At 37.4% G+C, this 20213-nt stretch overlaps 3 protein-coding genes across 4 annotated transcripts in view; 1 reads left to right on the top strand and 2 right to left on the bottom strand.

The window, feature by feature from the left end:
* Positions 1-20213, top strand: part of mip40 (Myb-interacting protein 40) — a 237704-nt gene that overhangs the window by 151816 nt on the left and 65675 nt on the right. The window lies entirely within an intron of this gene.
* On the bottom strand, positions 1384-6318 carry LOC143919977 (uncharacterized). Of its 2 annotated transcripts, XM_077442626.1 has the most exons (4): positions 6239-6318; positions 5995-6166; positions 5682-5915; positions 1384-3416 (listed from the first exon to the last, which is right to left on the bottom strand). In XM_077442626.1, coding segments are annotated over exons 1-4 (1464 nt in total). In that variant the 5' UTR covers positions 6241-6318; the 3' UTR covers positions 1384-2360. The 2 variants fall into 2 exon arrangements, with proteins under 2 accessions (XP_077298752.1, XP_077298751.1); XM_077442625.1 differs by lacking the exon at positions 6239-6318 and having other exon boundaries at positions 5995-6215.
* On the bottom strand, positions 10481-17043 carry LOC143919970 (uncharacterized). The gene is made up of 4 exons (XM_077442596.1): positions 16425-17043; positions 16112-16345; positions 10813-13682; positions 10481-10740 (listed from the first exon to the last, which is right to left on the bottom strand). Exons 1-3 carry the CDS (start codon positions 16647-16649, stop codon positions 12225-12227), a joined length of 1917 nt encoding a protein of 638 aa, XP_077298722.1. The 5' UTR covers positions 16650-17043; the 3' UTR covers positions 10481-10740; positions 10813-12224.

Genomic DNA, 20213 nt, shown 5'->3' with positions numbered 1-20213 from the left:
TCCGTTTCTGCTCCTGATCTGAGAACTGGTTGCTTTTTTAACTCCTTTCTATATTGGTCTTTCAGATGTTTCCATCGTTTTTTTAATGCATCTTCTATATAAAATATAATAATAATAATTACTTACATGTATTTCATTTGATTACAGGTACCTCGCTACAGGAACCTCTTTTCGATCACTGGCGTTTAGTTTTCGAATGGGTAAAACAACAATAGCAAACATTGTATATTTAACTTGTTCAGCTATATGGATGGAACTGGTTGATGTACATATGCCACACCCAACCCATAACGACTTAAAGAAGATAGCAAGTGATTATTACAGACTCTGGCAGTTCCCAATGTGCATTGGTTCTATTGACGGCAAGCACTGCAGGGTGAAATGTCCAGATAAGTCTGGTTCTTCATATTTTTCGATAATATTGCAAGGAGTTGCAGATGCAAATAAAAAATTTATAGCCATAGAAGTGGGAGGAAAAGGTAAACAAAGCGATGGAGGCACCTTTCACTATTCAACTTTAAATATGTTAATGGAGAATGGTCAACTAGATGTTCCTCCACCCGATGTGATACCAGGGACTGCTATACGTGTGCCATATGTTTTAATTGCTGGTGAAGCGTATCCTTTAAAAGAACATATAATGCGACCATTTCCTTCCAGAAATTTGGATATAAAAAGTGAATATTATAACAAACGCCTGTCACGTGCACGGAAGTCTATTGAATGTACTTTTGGCATTTTAAATGCGAAGTGGCGTATTTTAAGTGAAGCGATTGAAACTAACACAGAAAATGCTTGCCTCATCATAAAAACTACGTGTTTATTGCATAATATCATACGTGACCTTGAAGGATCTATTGCTGATGTCAATAATCTTGCAAACTTTCAGATCGAAATAGCGTCTAATAACTCCTCAAGTAGGAGAAACAACAGTTCATCACTGATTGCGAGAAACATACGCCAACAATTTTGTGATTATTTTTGGGATAATAGAATTTAAAGTATTATAAGTAACGTACAATCAATAAATAAGTTAATAAAATAATTATTTACCTTCGATTCGTAGTTTTAATGATAATTCCTTCCACACTTTCTGTTTAATTATCCTATTTTTATATAGGGCATGAGTTGTTGACCATAATTCTGGTTTAAGTTCGATTTCTAGAATAATATCTTTCATCAAGTTGTTGGGTCGATATTATTCAGTCTCACTGTCACACGCGAGAACTGAGACAGTGAGACTAGAGGTTGTGATTTGTCGACTTTATTTTGATTCTCGAGATTCGAGAATCTCATTTTCTCGGAATATTTGAATCTCGAGATTTGATTTCGATTGAATCGATTTTTTAGCAGATAAAATCGACAACATACAAAAATCAAAAGGACTATAGTATATTAGCGGTTTATTGAAAGATATAGACAGATACAGTAGAACATTGAATAGAAAAAAAAAATTATAAAAGGCATGAAAAGAAAAAAGTAAAAATATACAATAGTAATTTAAAATAGTAAAAATAAAAATATGCAACAAAGAATTTTATAAAATTCCTAGTGTTGCTATCAGGCTTTGCCCGTGTTTTTGTGACCAAAAGATACACTGATCAACAAATACAAATACTGTTCATTACCAGACAAATAATAAAAATACTGACCAAAAATTGATTATTATGTATTACATAAACAAAAAAATAAACAAACATCTTTGTTTTATATATACATATGATGGGTAAACGGACTACAAGTCATATGTGAACCGGTAACAGGATAACCGGTCACTCTAGATCAGGCCTGGGCAAACTACGACCCGATTACAACTTTCATGCGGCCCCGCCAAATTGTTGGTATTAGAGGATCACTTCCTTTTTTAATGTTGAAATTCTTTTTCACGACAATAAATAATGTATGTATATCTATAAATAGTATTTTACTTGCGGCCCGCCACTCATCGTTAATTCCTAGAAAACTAAATTCATCGATTTCAGATTCTGCATCTGAATCAAAATCAGTTGAACGCTTGTTTGTATAAAAAACTTTCATTACCGCTACATGAATAGCGTGATTGCAGCATAGTTAATGATATGCAGGGGATTCTCTTCCAAATTTTATCATGACACTGGCCCCATCTCATGTTACAGAAATAATATATTTTTCAAATATTGCTACAGTGTTTACCAGACTGTCCGGTCCAGGCATCGACTTTTTGTTTATAGTTTAAGTTAATTCTAAGTTAAAAACTTCTGTGAGAATTTAAAAAGTAGTAAACCGGGACATTTATGCGTCCCGAGAGGTTTGTTCGGGACACCGAGACACGAGACTTAAAACTGGTCACAATCCCGATTAATCGGGACGCCTGACAACCCTTACTTTACTCCAATATGAATATTCTTATGTACGTTGAGTTGACTCTTTCTACAGAATGATTTTGAACAAATGTCACATTTGTGTAGCTTTACCCCAGTATGAATATTCTTATGAACGGTGAGTTCAAACTTTCTAAGGAATGATTTTGAACAAATATCACATTTGTATGGCTTTACTCCACTATGAATAACTATGTGTTTGCGGAGTTGATATTTTGAATGGAATGATTTTGAACAAATGTCACATTTGTGTGGCTTTACCCCAGTATGAATATTCTTATGAACGGTGAGTTCATACTTTCTAAGGAATGATTTTGAACAAATATCACATTTGTATGGCTTTACTCCACTATGAATAACTATGTGTTTGCAGAGTTGATATTTTGAATGGAATGATTCTGAACAAATGTCACATTTGTGTGGCTTTACCCCAGTATGAATATTCTTATGAACGGTGAGTTCATTCTTTTTAAGGAATGATTTTGAACAAATGTCACATTTGTGTGGCTTTACCCCAGTATGAATATTCTTATGAATGGTGAGTTCATACTGTCTAAGGAATGATTTTGAACAAATGTCACATTTGTGTGGCTTTACCCCACTATGAATAACTATGTGTTTGCGGAGTTGATGTTTTGAATGGAATGATTTTGAACAAATGTCACATTTGTGTGGCTTTACTCCACTATGAATAACAATGTGTTGGCAGAGTTCCTTTTTTGTACGGAATGATTTTGAACAAATGTCACATATGTATGACTTTATCCCACTATGAATACCCATGTGAGTACGTAGGTAAAATTTTGAAAAGAATGATTTTGAACAAATATCACATTCATGCAGCTTTCTTCGAGTGTTAAAGTTTTTCTGTGTCGCAAGATTAAGTTTATGGGTAAACAAGTTGTCTTGGAATTTGTTTTTATGGTCCAATTCAGAATGTGTAGAGCACATCTTATCTAAAGCTTCTCGTAATGGTAATTCTTCCGCCAGAATGTGTCTATTGGTATTTATTATTTCAACCGTATTATCATTCCAAGTATTTTCTCCTCCAGGGATCTAAAAAATAAATCGAACGTTATGTGATAGGACAGTGATGGCGAAACTTTTTGAGAAGTGGGCTAAATTTAAATATTTTTTTTTTTTTAACTAGCCCGTGGCTCACTAAGCCAGTGAAATCATTTAAAAGGGAGGGTTTACAGATAGGTGTATGTATGTATAATTAAATTGATAAAAATATATTTAATATGAAATCTGTTGTTGCTCATTTTCAGATACTTAAAAAAAGTAATGTCACATAAGAACTATATTTTATAACCAATCTATATTTATGTTTATGAAACTTGATTTGACTATTTTTTCTGCGAATTATATTAGGTTTGGCCAAATCTAAACCGAGCTCTCTGACGAACCATTTTCTGCGACTCCTATTTTTTCCTTCCACTCGGGATACTTAAGAATCCACAATAAGTATGCATTTAGTGCTGCCATGTCAAGGATTTCCATAAAGATGCGAAAAGGCCATCTTCTCGTCGACCTAACGCACGAATATTCTGCCGTCATCTTGTCCCCAGGGTCTACCGCACCCTCGGTTTTATTATAATGTAAAGTTATTTCCGGATTTTTATCATTGCCTTCATTTATTTCAGCATCGTGAAATTGTGTTGTAAGGAGTAACACCACCTTGTTTTGCTGTGGCACGTATGACACTACAGTTGTGGTCGGTGTGAATCCTAAAATGCTACTATGTAGTTCACGTTGTCTAGATGGCAAAAACTCTTTGGGTATTTCCCTCTTATTTTTTCGAAGAGTACCGGTCAGTGTTAATTTATTTTCTAATAGGTTAACCGATAATGGAACCGATGTAAAAAAATTATCGGTTGTTACCCCTCTGTTTGTGCCGTATTGTGATCGAACCATGTCCATAACCACTCAATTTCCCTGGTTGACTTCTCTTCTATTGTTGACCATTCCCGAGTAAATTTGTAAATTTGATATATATGCCGTGGAAGAGTCAGCTGCTACCCAAATTTTAATTCCATATCTCCCAGTTTTTGACTTCATATAAACCCGAAATGGACAATTGCCCCTAAATGTGGCCAGACGTTCGTCTACGGTTATGTTACATGTTGGTGAATAATTTTGTCAGCATGCACATACAAATTTGTCAAAAATTGACTTTATGGGCTCTAGCTTATCTGAAGAAGCATTATATCGCTGTTCCCTCGTGTCTCTGTTGTCGAAACGAATCTGTCTATATATGTTGATGAAACTATCTCGAGACATAGCTGCCATGAAAAATGGCTGCGAAAAAAGACCGTCAGTAGACCACAATTCATTCAAACTAAGTTTTCGTGAACGATTTCTGCCCGACGCAAGCATTATTCCGAGGAAAGCGTATAATTCTTCTTCAGAAAGCTGCCCCATTTTATTTACAGGTGAACGAACCATTTGACGGGTTGTTTCCTCACATATTTCTTTTATAATATCTCAAGTTATAAACAAGGAAAAAAAAATCTCTAATTGTATTTACATTGGCACTATCATTTTTAAGTCCAGAATTCTCAGTTACTATATTACACAATCGACGTCTTGAGGACGATGGTGGTAATGAATTCCATTCATGTCCATACCTTGATGTGAATATCTCTCCTACATCATTCCCGCTGGCTTCTCCGTCTTCATTCTCAGTAGCTTCTTCGTCTTCATTCTCACTGGTTTCTCCATAATCATTCTCACTAACATTGTCGAAATCTTCAACAAAATCTTCCGTGTCTGTAATATCATTGTTGATTTCGAACTCAATATCGCTATCATATTCATCTTCATTCATAGATTTGAATCCATTTTACTTTTCGCTGCAGATGAATAATTATATATTATAATACATTGATGTAATTCCTAATTATATTACGGAGGAATACAAAAATTCTGAACCTCGTATCTATTACATTTCATATCGATATTCTCATTATTAGAGTCGAGTTGTAGTAAATACATATCACAGGGAAGGAAAGGTTAAACTGCTCAATAAAACCAAAATATTTTTTCCTAACATATTGGGAGCACCGTCTGTTGTTACAGATACAATTGTCTGTATGTTGATATCCATTTATTTACATGTATTACTAAATTCATTAAAAATGTCAAGAGCGGTACACTTCCCTTTCAACGTTATTAGTAATTTTTTAAATGTTCAAGCGTCAATACGTGGGTCATTCAAAAAGCCTTCTTGGGTCATGTTATTTTACATGTGAATTTATATCTTCGATCAACTGAATGTTTCACTAAGAATCTATTCTATTAAGAATTCTATTTACTTACCTCGCCATCGACTGGTGAACTACAAATGTCGGGTGGGCAATGAGCATCCAGCTCATCTTCCCATATTAAATCTTCCAGCAAAACTTCCTCCGGCTTGATTTTCAAATACTTGTCTAATTCCACCCTCGACGTTGTGTCATTCTGAATACAAGCGTTTCGAAAGCTGTCGAGCAATTCCAGATTGTTGACACAAGAAAGGCATATCGTATCTGGCAGATGGTCTCCTTTCCTTACCTGCAAATGTGAAAGGTATTGACGACTACGAGGAGTAGCGAATTTACAATAGCAATGGTTCAGGTGTAACATGACTGACCCGCAGCTGACAGCAGGTCCAAATGCGTTGCGCCAAACGCAGTGGATGAGGGTCGTCGTGGATGAAGACGAAGGACTCTGCTGGAGTAGAGCGGAGACAAAGTCTGCACTCCATCGCTAGTTGGGCAGGAGAAGCACAAACTCCTGGAGAGTGCAAAGGAATGCAATGGCGCCTGGAGAGTGCAAAGGAAATCAATACAAAAAATTACTAGTTCTCGTATCAACAGTATTGTGTTCATACATACATCAATTTCACGATATTGACGGTGGGTTTTGAATCGTCAAATTATTGTCAATACAGTTCGTTTTTGCATTACACCTTGATTTACGGCCAGTACCTCAGGGCTGCCACATACGGTAAATGGAAACCCGTTGTTCCAAAAATGGGGTGACACCACCGGTAGTAACCGATGAAATATCATCGCAAGTGTGTTGGCATATTAAATAAAAATAATTAAAAGAAATGTGTGGGTCCTGTGTTCTCAATTTTTTTCAAATACCTTTTAAGGTCTGTTCATACTTAGTCAGCACGTACCGACTTCAGCAAGTATCCGGCCGTACGAAAAGTATTCTTTGGTACACTTTGTATGGGTATATTCATACCAACCGTCACGTTTACGCCACGGCAGGCTTACAACAGTACCCGACATTTCCTGTTCATACCTTACAGCAACATCCGTCAACGTATCGTATCCGTTTTTTTGGCCATCGTGGAAATATACACGCGAATTACGTGCCATGAGTCTGCCGCTTTGCTGTTTTGGACCTTTTATCGATAGTGACAGTTGACAGCTGTTCAACCTTTCGACATAATGTTTTGGCGCAAATATTTAAATTTTTTACGGAAATATTTAAAAATTTTTTGTCCATCATCCACAAGCTCCTTATACAGTGTCCAAAACTTTCCTTCGGTTTTTCTATTTTTTAACATGGGATGCACATCAAAACGCCTCCGTGCTTTTTTATTGCCTTCTTGAGCTTCTTCTTCCAACAACAGCGCGATTATACATAATTTTTCGTTCGATAAACGTCGAAACATTTTTGCTGACTTGTATTCTGACGCGTAGCTACGAATGCACGTGTATGCATTCATATTGCAAGTACTCGACAATACGACGTAAGCAATATTGCGCCGTATCGTCATGGCCCGTAATGTATAAGTAAGCCGATTTTACCTTGCACTCGGCCAAAGTGTGTAAACGTGACGTGACCGCGACGTGTAGGTAGATATGAATAGAAATGTAATAAAATGACATATTTGAAACAGAGTCGTGCAGTACTGTTAAGTATGAACAGACCTTTAAATATATTTCATTTAATATTTATTTTTTTTTCTTACGTTATTATATTAATACATTTTGTTGGCAGGGGCAGTGATGAATCGAAACGACTATTATAGCACGGCGGGCGTTATCGCAAATACACACACACAGGCAAACAGAATAGTGATATTATTTAAAATATCGTTATTTTGAAAAGAAACATAAATTAAAAAGTGAATACAAAACAAAGTAATTAGATTAAGAGAATGGTGTAAAATTTATTGTATGCCTTTTCAATCTATAACACAAGTGTAAAAGAAATATTAAATTTGATTAGATTTTATCGAAATTATATCCAAGTCAATTCGTTTTCTCCAATTTCTGTATTTTCTTCTTTAATTGAAAAATTTCTGAATCCTTTGCTTCAAAAAATCGATCGATCAATGTTATAAGGTTATGAACCAATTCAACGTGATTATGCTTAAAGTTTTCAATAAAAGATTCGCAATATTTGCTGAAATACAAATGAAATATTGCTATAAACAAAAAATCCATGTGTATTGCATACTTGAAAACGGTAAACGGACTACTAGTCATATGTGAACCAGTCACAGGACAGCCGGTCGCTCTATATCGGTCACACGTGATCACCCGTCACACTAAAACTGGTCACACCCAATTTTTAATTTTCGACCAATTTTTAATTTTTGGGTGTGACCAGTTTTTTCGTAACCAATTTTCGAGTGTGACCAGTTTTAGTGTGACGGGTTATCACGTGTGACCGATCTAAAGCGACCGGTTGTCCTGTGACCGGTTCACATTTGACTAGTAATCACCGAACCCTTGAAAACATATCTCATTACCAGAATTCACCATTCGTCATTGACGGATTATTGACCAATATTTTATTTTCATTAAGAATGTGCTTCTCATATTTTTTCAGCATTGACTTAAAAGACCAATTTTCAGTTTCAAGGCTAGATTTTCCATTCATATCCAATTCAGATATTACATTATCAGACTTTTCAGAATATTTTTTAACTTCTTCATACGGCGTGTCATGTAGATTTTCCGCAAATGCATTATTCAGGTTCACGTCAGATAGAGAATCTTCCTAAAATATAATACGGTACAAACCAATCGTATACAAAACTGTTTTGTATTGCAACTCTTTATGAAGGTTCGGTGATTACTGGTCACAAATTACTTGTCACAAAGTCACTAAAATCTCTATAACGGAACATCTGGCAGCCGAAAAGTCCATCATACTAACGATAACTATCATAGTAACGAGAACTTGAGTGCTAAATATTGTGTATTCGCGATTTTCATGGCAAAAATTGTCTTTGTGACCACTCCAATGTGACGAATAGTCCAATTACCCTTTATGAATAATGTTTTTGCTTACCAATACTTCGATTAATTCCCAATCTTCATCGGGAGGAAACAACGTAAAAGGATGTCGCATGAAACCATTCCACAACTGGTAATTGAAAACAGCTAACCATTTATTCCTTTGAATTTTATCCCAACAATCAAGCAGTTCAAATTTTTGTAACCAAGCCATACACAAATTTAACGAAGATTGATCTTGAATCGTGTGAACGAATTCTTTAGATATTTGTATCATATTTTTAAAATCTTTGTTCAAATCCATTTTACAATTTAATTTTTCACCTTTCAAAGTAGATATGTACGTACATAAGTATATAAATTGCGCGCATTCGAAAACAAAGGAATACCAGAAATTTTGAATAAAAGTCAAAATATTGCTTATATTGTATTATTTTTTAAGTACATATAATAATTCATTTTATGAAATAAAATTTCATTTTATGAAATACTATTTACACGCAGCAACTACAAATAATAATCAAAACAAATTAGATGGTATTTTAATTATTATTTATTATCATATTATACATCTGATGTTGAAAGTTAATGCATATATACATATGTGTGTATGTGGGTCTACCTCACGGGACCGAAAGTGAAAAGCCCAAAAACGCAAATATCGGAAGGCAAAGATCGAAAATCGAAAGATCTTAAGTCGAAAGATAAAAAAAAGGCGCACGGTAAACGGTACCATGTATATATAATATATATGAGTGGCATGCGGTGAAATTATCTCTCTTTTTGTCATACAGCCTTGTTTAATGTGCGCGTGCAGAATACCGGAGGAAAAGCCTGTTCCTCTTGTTCCTGTTGTATCCTGCTCGCGCAAATTAAGTGTAAATGTACGACGGGGGGAGAGAGACTTTTACCGCACGCCACTGATATATATACTAACCGTTTTTCATATGTATGCATGGTAAACGAACATTTTCGACTTTTTACCATTCGGTGCGGTGGCGGTCACCCGTATGTATGTACATAAATTGTAAGAACCAAATATTTAAACGTGGGAACATGAGAGAGAGTATCCATTGTCTAAGTGCATTTGTGGATGAATAATAAAGACCACAGATTCAGTAAGTGCCCGAACAAAAGATGCGTTGGAGTTCTCACATACCTGGGCGAGTGCGTGCGTAATAAAACAGACTCGCCAGGGCAGACTTTTAAGTGCCTATAGGGCGGGTTAAAGGTTTCGACCGTTTCCCGGCCTATGGAAACTCAGTTGAGTTTGGAAGAGGATCGTTTATTTTTGTTCAATTGTTACAATGGTTATTGTATGTACGAAGAGGTTGAGCTTCGGAGAAGTGAGCTGGTTGAACTCCATAGGTTCACTCTGGTGTTGGGAGCTGGTGCGTCGCTTTATATACGTTCTGGCTTGAAGCGCGCCGTGTGCCACGCGTAAATGACTTTTCAGACATGTGTTACGGTTGCCTGATGACATCACTGTTGGGTTTCGTTCGTTTTACGATCGAGCGATGAACTCTTTCTTCTGGAATGGTCGAAGGGGACGTTGCCCTTGAGTTATGCATGTTTGTACAGGATCGATGATGAGATCACTGGTTTTGATTCGTAATAGCACAAGTTGTGCTATATTCCTACATGCCAATAGACACATTGATGAATCGGCGAAGCTGTGCTAAGCAACTTGTCCTTTATAAGGAGGTACACACGGTAGATCACATTATTCTGGAGTGAGCGGTGGATTCACGTGGAACTTTTGAATCGTTGAATGCTGTGAAGCGACTTTGGCCTTTCATTGAGATCCTGAGCCCACCCCTACGCTACAATATCAACCTATGATGTATGCATTTCAAATAAAAACAAAGGTTTGTAAAAATAAGTCGAATATATTCAAGGTCACAATAACAGATATTGTTAAAAATAAAAGTCACTTTCAGAATGTATCTCGTAATAGAAAGTAATAATACACAGGATCTCTTATAACATTGGCATCTGAAAAACGATAAGTAGGCGTCGAAAGCGTTATTGGGAGAACCTTCTACAATGTTGTAAGAGGCTTCATTGTTCCGTGAATTGTGCATATATTTATGATAAATTTCTACTCGTCGACGATGCCAATGTCCACGGATCTGTAAATAGAAAATACATATATAATACATAGAATATAGTTTGAATTAATGCAAGTTAGGCGAAAAGTTTACCTTTAACGTATTTATAGAAGAGGTAAATAATTTGTTTAATTTTCGAAGATTGTATTTAATTTCGAGGAATCAAAGAATAAAATTATTCTGCGACGCAGTGAATAAACCCATCGATAAAAAGTCGGAGACGGTCTTGATGCAAATACGCAGTAAAAATATTCACAAATTGATCGATATAACTACAGAGATACCTAAACTGACCGAGAGGGATTTGAAGAATTCCAAAAGGGCTATGACGGCACCTGTACCAAACTTAAAAGCAAACAATGACTCATTTTTATTATTACATACCTCCTTTACGTTTCACTTACGATTACAATTCAGGAAAAAGTTTGCCTCTTATCCGATCGTTTTCATACTTTGCCATATGGCTCATTTTGGTAAGTAAATGGATCCTCCGCCATTACGATGGTGCGAAAATATCGTGTAAGACGCGTTTTAAATCTGCCCGGCGAGATAGTCGTTGACGTTTATCCACCGTTTGTTTATTCGTCGTTGAATCTTATTACTAACCTCTGCTTAGTTCAGAATCGATTTTTTTTAAAGATGGTTTATTGAACAAATTATTTTTTTGATTTGATTTTTAAATGCTTTTTATTATTACTAAATTATGTTCACAATACATCTTACATATATATTTTAATAGCTACTGATCTGCTGATCATTTTCTATTTTACAATTTTATTTTAATTTGGTTAGTAATCATAGTATTACATTATTCTAATGTTAATGAACAGCATAATAGGAAAAAGAGTTCAAAAACGTATTTACAATTATTATAAATGCCCATAATACATATAATACATAATATTAATTAAAGACTCTCTAAAGTCTACGATCTAAAGCAGATTGTGTTTAGGTAATCTGTGTTTATACCTGAAGGTTATAGACATTTTGTTGTAATTGAACAAATTATGAATTTTAATACGAATACTTTTTCTTATCTAGAATTATGGGGTAAACAATTTAAGGAAATTACTAATTTTAAATGGAATTCTTTGATTAATTCGCAGATTGGAACAACGTAGAAGAAACAATAGTTTTCATAAAGAAATATTTGCCTGAAAATAGGGTCTTATCTTCTCTATCTTTTTTATATTATACCCATAATGACCTCTTTTTCAATTTCGACAATAATTTCACGCAGTCCATACTATATTTTCTCACATCTATGACGTGAGTGGAGGTTTTTGCAATACCTGGCCAAAATGCAAATGTAGAAAGAATATTTTCTATGATCAGCGGAAAATGAACTAAAGAAAGAAATAAGTTGAAAATTTTCACTGTCCGGGGAATTTTAAACGTAGAATATAATTAAAAAAATATTTCAAGATTAGAATTTTATAAAGAAATGTGTCTATTGTCTAAGCATCCGTTAGTGTGTCTATTATCTACCCTTATGCACATTTGTCTCACTTTACCCCACTATGAATAACTATGTGTTTGCAGAGATGACCTTTCGAACGGAATGATTTGGAACAAATGTCACACGTGTGTGACTTTACCTCACTATGAATATTCATGTGAGTACGTAGGTAAAATTTTGAAAGGAATGATTTTGAACATACATCACATTTGTATGGCTTTACCCCAGAATGAGTATTCTTATGAACGCTGAGTTGATACTTTCTACGGAAAGATTTTGAACAAATGTCACATTTGTGTGGCTTTACCGGACTATGAATAGCCATGTGATTACGTAGGCAAATTTTTGAATGGAATGATTTTGAACAAACGTCACATTCGTGTGGTTTTACCCCACTGTGAATACTCACATGAGCCTTGAGTTCATGTTTTCTAAGAAATGATTTTGAACAAACCTCACATTTATATGGCTTTACCCCAGTGTGAATATTCTTATGAACGTTGAGTTGATTCTTTCTATGGAATGACTTTGAACAAATGTCACATTTGTGTGGTTTTACTCCACTATGAATAACCATGTGTCTGCGGAGTAGATCGTTCGAATGGAATGATTTCGAACAAATGTCACACTCGTGTGGCTTTACCCTACTATGAATACTTGTATGAGCCTTGAGTTCTTTTTTGCTAAGAAATGATTTCGAACAGACGTCACATTTGTGTGGCTTTTCCCCAGTATGAATATTCATATGTACACTGACATTATACTTTCTACGGAATGATTTTGAACAAATGTCACATTTGTGTGGCTTTACCGCTCTATGAATAACCATGTGAGTACGTAGGTAAATTTTTGAAACGAATGATTTTGAACAAATGTCACATTTGTGTAGCTTTACCCCGGCATGAATATTCATATGAGCCTTGAGATCATTTTTTCTAAGGAATGATTTTAAACAAACGTCACATTTGTGTGGCTTTATCCCAGTATGAATATTCATATGTAATGTGAGTTCATTCTTTCTAAGGAATGATTTTGAACAAATGTTACATTTGTGTGGCTTTACTCCACTATGAATAACCATGTGATTACGGAGGTGATTTTTTGAAAGGAATGATTTTGAACAATAGTCACATTTGAACGGTTTATTTCCAGAGAGGCTACTATCCATTTCCTTCTTAGTAACTGATTTTAAACAAATTTCAAATTTGTGTGGTTTTACCCCTGTATTAACACTCATGTGTCCACGGAGACCATCATTCCTATTAAATGACTTTGAACAATTGTCCCATTCATGCAGCTTTCCTTGAGTGTTAAAGTTTTTCTGTGTCACAAGATTGTGGGTAAACAAGTTGTCTTGGAATTTGTTTTTATGGTCCAATTCAGAATGTGTAGAGCACATCTTATCTAAAGCTTCTCGTAATGGTAATTCTTCCGACAGAATGTGTCTATTGGTGTCTCTTATTTCAACCATATTATCATTCCAAGTATTTTCTCCTCCAGGGATCTAAAAAATAAATCGAACGTTATGTGATAGGACAGTGATGGCGAAACTTTTTGAGAAGTGGGTCAAATTTCGTTAATTATTTTTTTTTAAACAATCCCGTGGGTCAATAAGTCAGTGAAGTCATTTAAAAGGGGGGGTTTACAGATAGGTGTATGTATGTATAATTAAGTTGATAAAAGTATATTTAATGTGAAATCTGTTGTCGCTCATTTTCAGATAGTTTCTTAATATTCGGTTCATATTCCGTTCATGACTTTTATTACAACTGGAATTAATTGGAAAATATTTTTAAATCTTGCTTCGCACATAGAACTTGCTGATGAATTATACAATGAAATTCAATCAAGGAATGTCTAATAGTTTGCTTAAGCTGCTGAATAAACCCAATAGTTTCGCACCGATTAATTGCGACCGTTAACACGTGTGTTATTTGAAACAAATGATGTCACACAGAAATGTTTTTCGTTCCCTTTTTAAATGTCTTTTACTATTGCGTTAATTCTTTCAGTCGCTTTTTATCAGCGAAGAAGTAACAAGTGCGTGTATTCAGTGCAGCGAAGAAGTAATAATTGAACATATATGTTCAATTATTTTCAATTGCTGATGAATTCTGCATCGAATTCCGCGAAAATTTGCAACCCATCAAATCTATAATGCAGATGAAAAAGGCCTGGACGTGCTACTGAAAGTGCTTGCCGACAAAAACGCTGGCTTCAATGAGAGAAAAGTCCGCTCCTGGACATAAATCTTCCAAAGAAATGATAACTGTCATGTGCTGCGGAACTCATGAATTGAAACTTTTGATGATTGAGAAAGCAAAGAAACCTCGATCTTTTAATGGAACTGGAATGAAGATTCTTCCCGTCGATTATTACAGCCAGAAAAGGGCATGGATGGACAGTGAGATTTTTGAAGATTGGTTCAAAAAGAAATGGGTTCCAGAGGTGCAAGATTTTTTAAAAAATAAGGGATTGCCATAGAAAGCAGTATTGTTATTAGATAATGCTCCTTCTCATCCGAACGAAAGCATATTGAAAACAAACCATGGACTTATGGTTACAAAACTTTTGCTCCTTAATGTGACATCATCAATGAAACGTCTTTATCGTCAAAGTCTTCTGTAAACTATTGATGAGGAAAAAAAAATGACGATATTGGATGCTATACACGGAATAGCATAATCTTGGTCAAAAGTAAAGCCAGTGATACTTGTTCGATCATGAAGAAAGATTCTTCCTGACATGGAAACAGATTTAGTGGAGTCTGAAGAAAATGAAGCAAATGATATACCTGAAATATGTGAATTATAGTGAAAATTTAAAATGTTTTGAAAACGTGGATAAGGAAAACATGTGGAGTGGCTCAATCGTGATTTAAGTGATCCAGGTTTTAAACGCATGGATGATTCTTTTGTTTATCAAGACGAAGAAAATGAGAGTGAGACTACAAGTGAAGAAGATACCAGTGGTTACATTAGTCATAAAACGGTACAACTCTAGTACTACATAACTACTAACGACCACTTATCTGCTTAACTATGAGCATTTTTCTTAATTAATAACGAGTATTAAAATTATGAAACAAAAATTTTTGTTGTAAATATGATATTATATTCGAAACCAAGTCAAAATTTGATGGTTCGGATTATCCATGTTTTTCAATTATCCGTGACCTTCCTCCTCAGCATTAGCTCGGATAATCGAGAGTATACTGTATTAAATTCCTTAACCGTTTGCCCGCGGCCGTCTTCTATGGAAGCTTTGGGCGACAAGTCTGTAGCGCGGCTGTCTTCCATAGAATTTCTGAACTTTGTACGGGATTTTGAGGCTTATATGCGCCTATTTCAACTGTTTTAAGGTTCAAAATTGGTTGAATACATTACTGAGTTGAATGCCATCTATTCAATTTGCTTAAAATGAATATATTACCAGTCAAAAATTAGTTTTTTGTGGAACCATACTGAAACCTCGTTTAAGTGACGTCACGTCTTCATACAATTATGAAGAATTATTATTTGACAATTAATCCATAACTTCGAGATATATTATGTACTTTATTGTTTAAAATAATACTTTGTGTTAATTAACATATCTGGGTACTTGAGTAAATATTAAAATCTGTATTTAAGGTCGAAAACTCGATTGCCAAATTCGCGAAAAAGGTGCCGCGTACAGGGCTTGTTCACTATATTTATTGCCGCGGGCAAAGGGTTAAAAATGTCAAGACTGGTACACTTCCCTTTCAACGTTATTAGTAATATTTTAAATGTTCACGTGTCAACTCGTGGGTCATTCAAAAAGCCTTCTTGGGTCAGTGTTTGACCTGCGGGTTATAGATTCGCCATCACTGTGATAAGATGTTATTTTACATGTGAATTTATATTTTCGATCAACTGAATGTTTCACTAAGAATTTATTCTATTTACTTACCTCGCCATCGACTGTTGAACTACAAATGTCAGGTGGCCGATCAGCACCCAACTCATCTTTCCATATTAAATCATCCAGCAAAACTTCCTCCGGCTTGACTTTCAAATACTTGTCTAATCCCACCCTTGACGTTGTGTCATTCTGAAGACAAACATTTCGAAAGCTGTCGAACAATTCCAGATTGTTGACACAAGAACGGCATATCGTATCTGGCAGATGGTCACCATTCTTAACCTGCAAATGTGAAAGGGATTGACAATTACGAGGACTATCGAATTAACAATAGCAATGATTCAAGTGTAATGTGACTGACCCGCAGCCGACAGCAGGTCCAAATGCGTTGCACCAAACGCGGTGGATGAGGGTCGTCGTGGATGGAGACGAAGGACCCTGCTGGAGCAGAGCAGAGACAAAGTCTGCACTCCATTGCTACTTGGGCAGGAGAAGCAGAAACTCCTGGAGAGTGCAGAGTGGACAATGGATGTCTAGATGTAGACGTTTCAGACGTTTGGAGTTGAGGGTCTTCCCTGGTTGACATGCAATTGGTGCTGGTGATGGACTCGAATGGGGTTTCTAGGATTCGCAACCACGCACACGACAATATTGCGAATACGGAATATCTGGCAATCGAGTTCTCGTTAGTACTATGGCGGTGGGGCGAGTGAGACGACTGTATTGGTAATGCGCAACTGTTTATTTCGGAGCTGGGGAGAAAGTGAATGTCAACCGGCGAAGCACTGGCCAACCAATGGTTTTACGGTCAGTACCTCGGTGTTGCCACAGTATAATATTTCGCGATTGATGGAGTTTTCGGGTGCCAGATGTCCGTGATCGAGATTTGAGTGACGTGCGTGAAGATCACTTTTTGCGGAATCCCAGTATCGAATACCGTATCCCAGCCTAACGAAACACTGTTGTGCTTGTTTTAAGTTGTTTTATTGTTTGCCTAAATATTGTACAAGTGTATTAGAATATTTGAGGAAGTTTCTCGAAGCGGCTATTGGCTGCTGACTGGTGTCGTGCGGCTGTTGGATCTGTAATGTGTCGTTGCTCTGGATCCGACTGAGTTGCAAGCGTTCTTCCATTGTAGGGTACTGTAGTGGTAGCTGGTCAGATGCTGGATGTCGACTGCTGTCGTGGTGGCTGCTACCTGTTGACTGGTCTGCTGCTGTGTGTCGACTGGTCTGCTGCTGTGTGTTGACTGAAGTTGTTTGGGATGGACCTCCTTTTATATTGTTTTTGGGGATCCACTTGACTTGTGTTTGGCGATTGACTCGTGGTGGCTGTTGGAGCTTGACTGGTTGTCAATGTGGCATGGTCTGCTGCTGTGTGTTGACTGAAGTTGTCTTCTTCTTCTTTGTGGCTGCGTTTTATCGATAGTTTATAGGGTAGTGACACTCCCTTAATCTATCTATCCAACGTGTTATATGGGATCGGACTCTCGGTGATGTTTGTGGACTGAAGTTGTCTTTCTTTGTGGCTGCGTTTTAACGATAGTTTATAGGGTAGTGCCACTCCCTTAACCTATCTATCGAACGTGTTGTATGGGATCGGACTCTCGGTGATGTTTGTGGTGCGGGCTGGCGGCTGCTCGCTTGTGGAGTGTTTGTCGATCTGGAACACTAAGCAAAATTAGTGCATCATCTGTGGGATACTGTCGGGGTTAGTGTGTTAGTGGGTGGTTAATGGGTATGGACCGTTTGGAGGTGGTTGAGTCTGGTTAGTTAAATGGATGCTAATTTTAGCCTATACCCATCTTCAGAATGTCGATGGGCCTTTGGTTAATTATTAGTTTAGTCTTGCTGAGGGAATTTATTAAGGGATTGTCTACCTTGCCGAGAGACTTGAAGTAGTTTACGGCAAGTTTGTGTACGTGTTTGTCAAGGTAGTCAATGTTTAGGTCATTGTGAATTATAGTGTTTCTTGTGTACCAGTCGTAGTTGCCCGCGGCACGCAAGAATTTGTTTTGTACTGTCTGTAGTCTGAGTATGGATCTGTTGGAGATGGTAGTGTGAGCCCACACGGGGCTCGCGTATGTGATTTGTGGGCGGATGATGGATTTATACAGCAAGCACTTGTTTTTAAGCGAGAGTTTGCTGTTTGGTTTGCATAGTGGGTAAAGCTTTGACGCTACTGCCCTAGCTCTACGCACCGCGTTAGTGATGTGGGGTTTCCAGGTTAATTTGCGGTCGATTATTACCCCCAGGTAGCGGGTAGACGTGGTCCAGTTGACTGGTTGGTCGTTTATAATTACTGGCTTGGCTGGTTTGCACCGATTTTTACGTCTGGAGAAGAATATTGCCTGACTTTTGTCCGGGTTGATTTTCATCAGCCATTTATCGTACCACGCTACCAGTTGGTCCGAGTACTTCTGGAGGGCGAGCGAGACTCCCTTGAGGCTGACGGAGCTCGCTAAGATGGCAGTGTCATCGGCATACTGTGCGATGTTTGTGTACCTCTGTGTAGGAGTGGGTATGTCGTGTGTGTACAGGTTGAATAGCGTGGGGCCGAGGATGGAGACTTAAACTGAAGTTGTCTGGGTTGGATCTCCTTTTATATTGTTTTTGGGGGTCCACGTGACTTTACTGGCGATTGATTCTGAGAACCGCAGGTGGTGTTTACTGGGTTTGCTTCTTGGAAGTACACGTGTGCAAGTTATGCGAGGAATGTGGTTCGTTGTTAGGGTGGAATATTCTCGAATATGTGGCGTCGTTCCACTCGATTTAGTTTTTATCGCCCTTTGTTCCAGTGAGTCTGGATGTTTGTTCAATGGGTTACAATGTAGTTGTTGTTTGTGCACTTTAATGGGTGCAGGTGTTCTTCGACTTCGCGTCGTTCTGCTTGATTTGTTGGGGTGGAAGTTTCTCGACTCGAGATGACGTCAATGGTTGAGCGTGAGAAATGTATTCTCCGTCGCAATAGATGTTTCGATTACGGTGACGAGATTCCTACAAAACCATTCATTACACATCTTTACTAGATGTGTACTAGTGCAGAGCACCATAACCTGTGCACCGCGGTAATATGTGTTCCCCGAACAGCACTTCGGCCTAATGCGTGCGAGTGAGATTGCGTGTGAGGGAGAAAGCCGATGTTAGTTAGTGTTTTGTCCCTATGCATATACGGAATAACTAGCGACTGCCGATGAATTACATATGTATGTACGTACCTGATAAACTCTACGAGACGTAAACAATGTGTGCCGCGAATATCCAGAGGTTACGATCAGTGGCGGCTCGTGAGAATTCATAGAGGGGGGGGGGGGGGCTGCAGAGATTAATCGGGATGTAATAGCGCGTTGACCATACCGGTGATCAAATGCAGAAAAAAATAGCATGCATGTGTACTATACTGGGAGGTCTGCAGCCCTGCAGCCCATATGGACGGAAAAAATAGCATGCATTAGTAATATACTGGGAGGGCTGTAGCCCCGCAGCCCACATACGAGCCCGTTACTGGCTTACGATGCTCTGTACTAGTGTTGTGCCCGTTGAAATTTCAACGGGTGGTCTCGATTAATCTCGACAACTCGTTAAAATAAAGTTACAATACGTTTAGTAATAATTAATCGGAATCGGAACTAAAACAGAAATCGGGAATCGGAACTAAAACAGGGATCGGTATCCGGTACTGAAAATGGAGTCCGTATCCGAAACAAAAAGGAATTCAGAACCGGAAGTGAAAAAGGAATCAGGATCCAGAACCGAAAAAGGAATCGGGATCTGGAACTGAAACAGAAATCGAAGCTGCCATACAGAGGGGGCGCCCTCTGGCCGCATCCTGAACCTACATTTTAGGTTTTTTTATGTTATTATATTAATACATTTTGTTGACAGTGTTTTAGCTGTGATGTACATATGTAAATATGTTGAAAAAACGACTATTACAGTACAGCGAGCGTTATCGTAGATACACTGTGCGACACACATTGTGTGACCAGAAAACTGGTCACACACTGTGTGACCAGTTTTCGTGCGATGGGTGACGACGTGCGACCGGTTACCCTGTTAGGGCCGGGCCGCACCGTGCAACTTTGTCGGCCGACTAGTTGCGCGACAAACAAGTTGACGGGTGTGGCATGTCCCATCTACCTGCCTGCATT

Source organism: Arctopsyche grandis, chromosome 12 (genome assembly GCF_051622035.1).
Source record: "Arctopsyche grandis isolate Sample6627 chromosome 12, ASM5162203v2, whole genome shotgun sequence".
NCBI lineage: Eukaryota > Metazoa > Arthropoda > Insecta > Trichoptera > Hydropsychidae > Arctopsyche > Arctopsyche grandis.
Note: the sequence above shows the minus strand (reverse complement) of the source record. Positions and strands in the feature narration are given on the sequence as shown.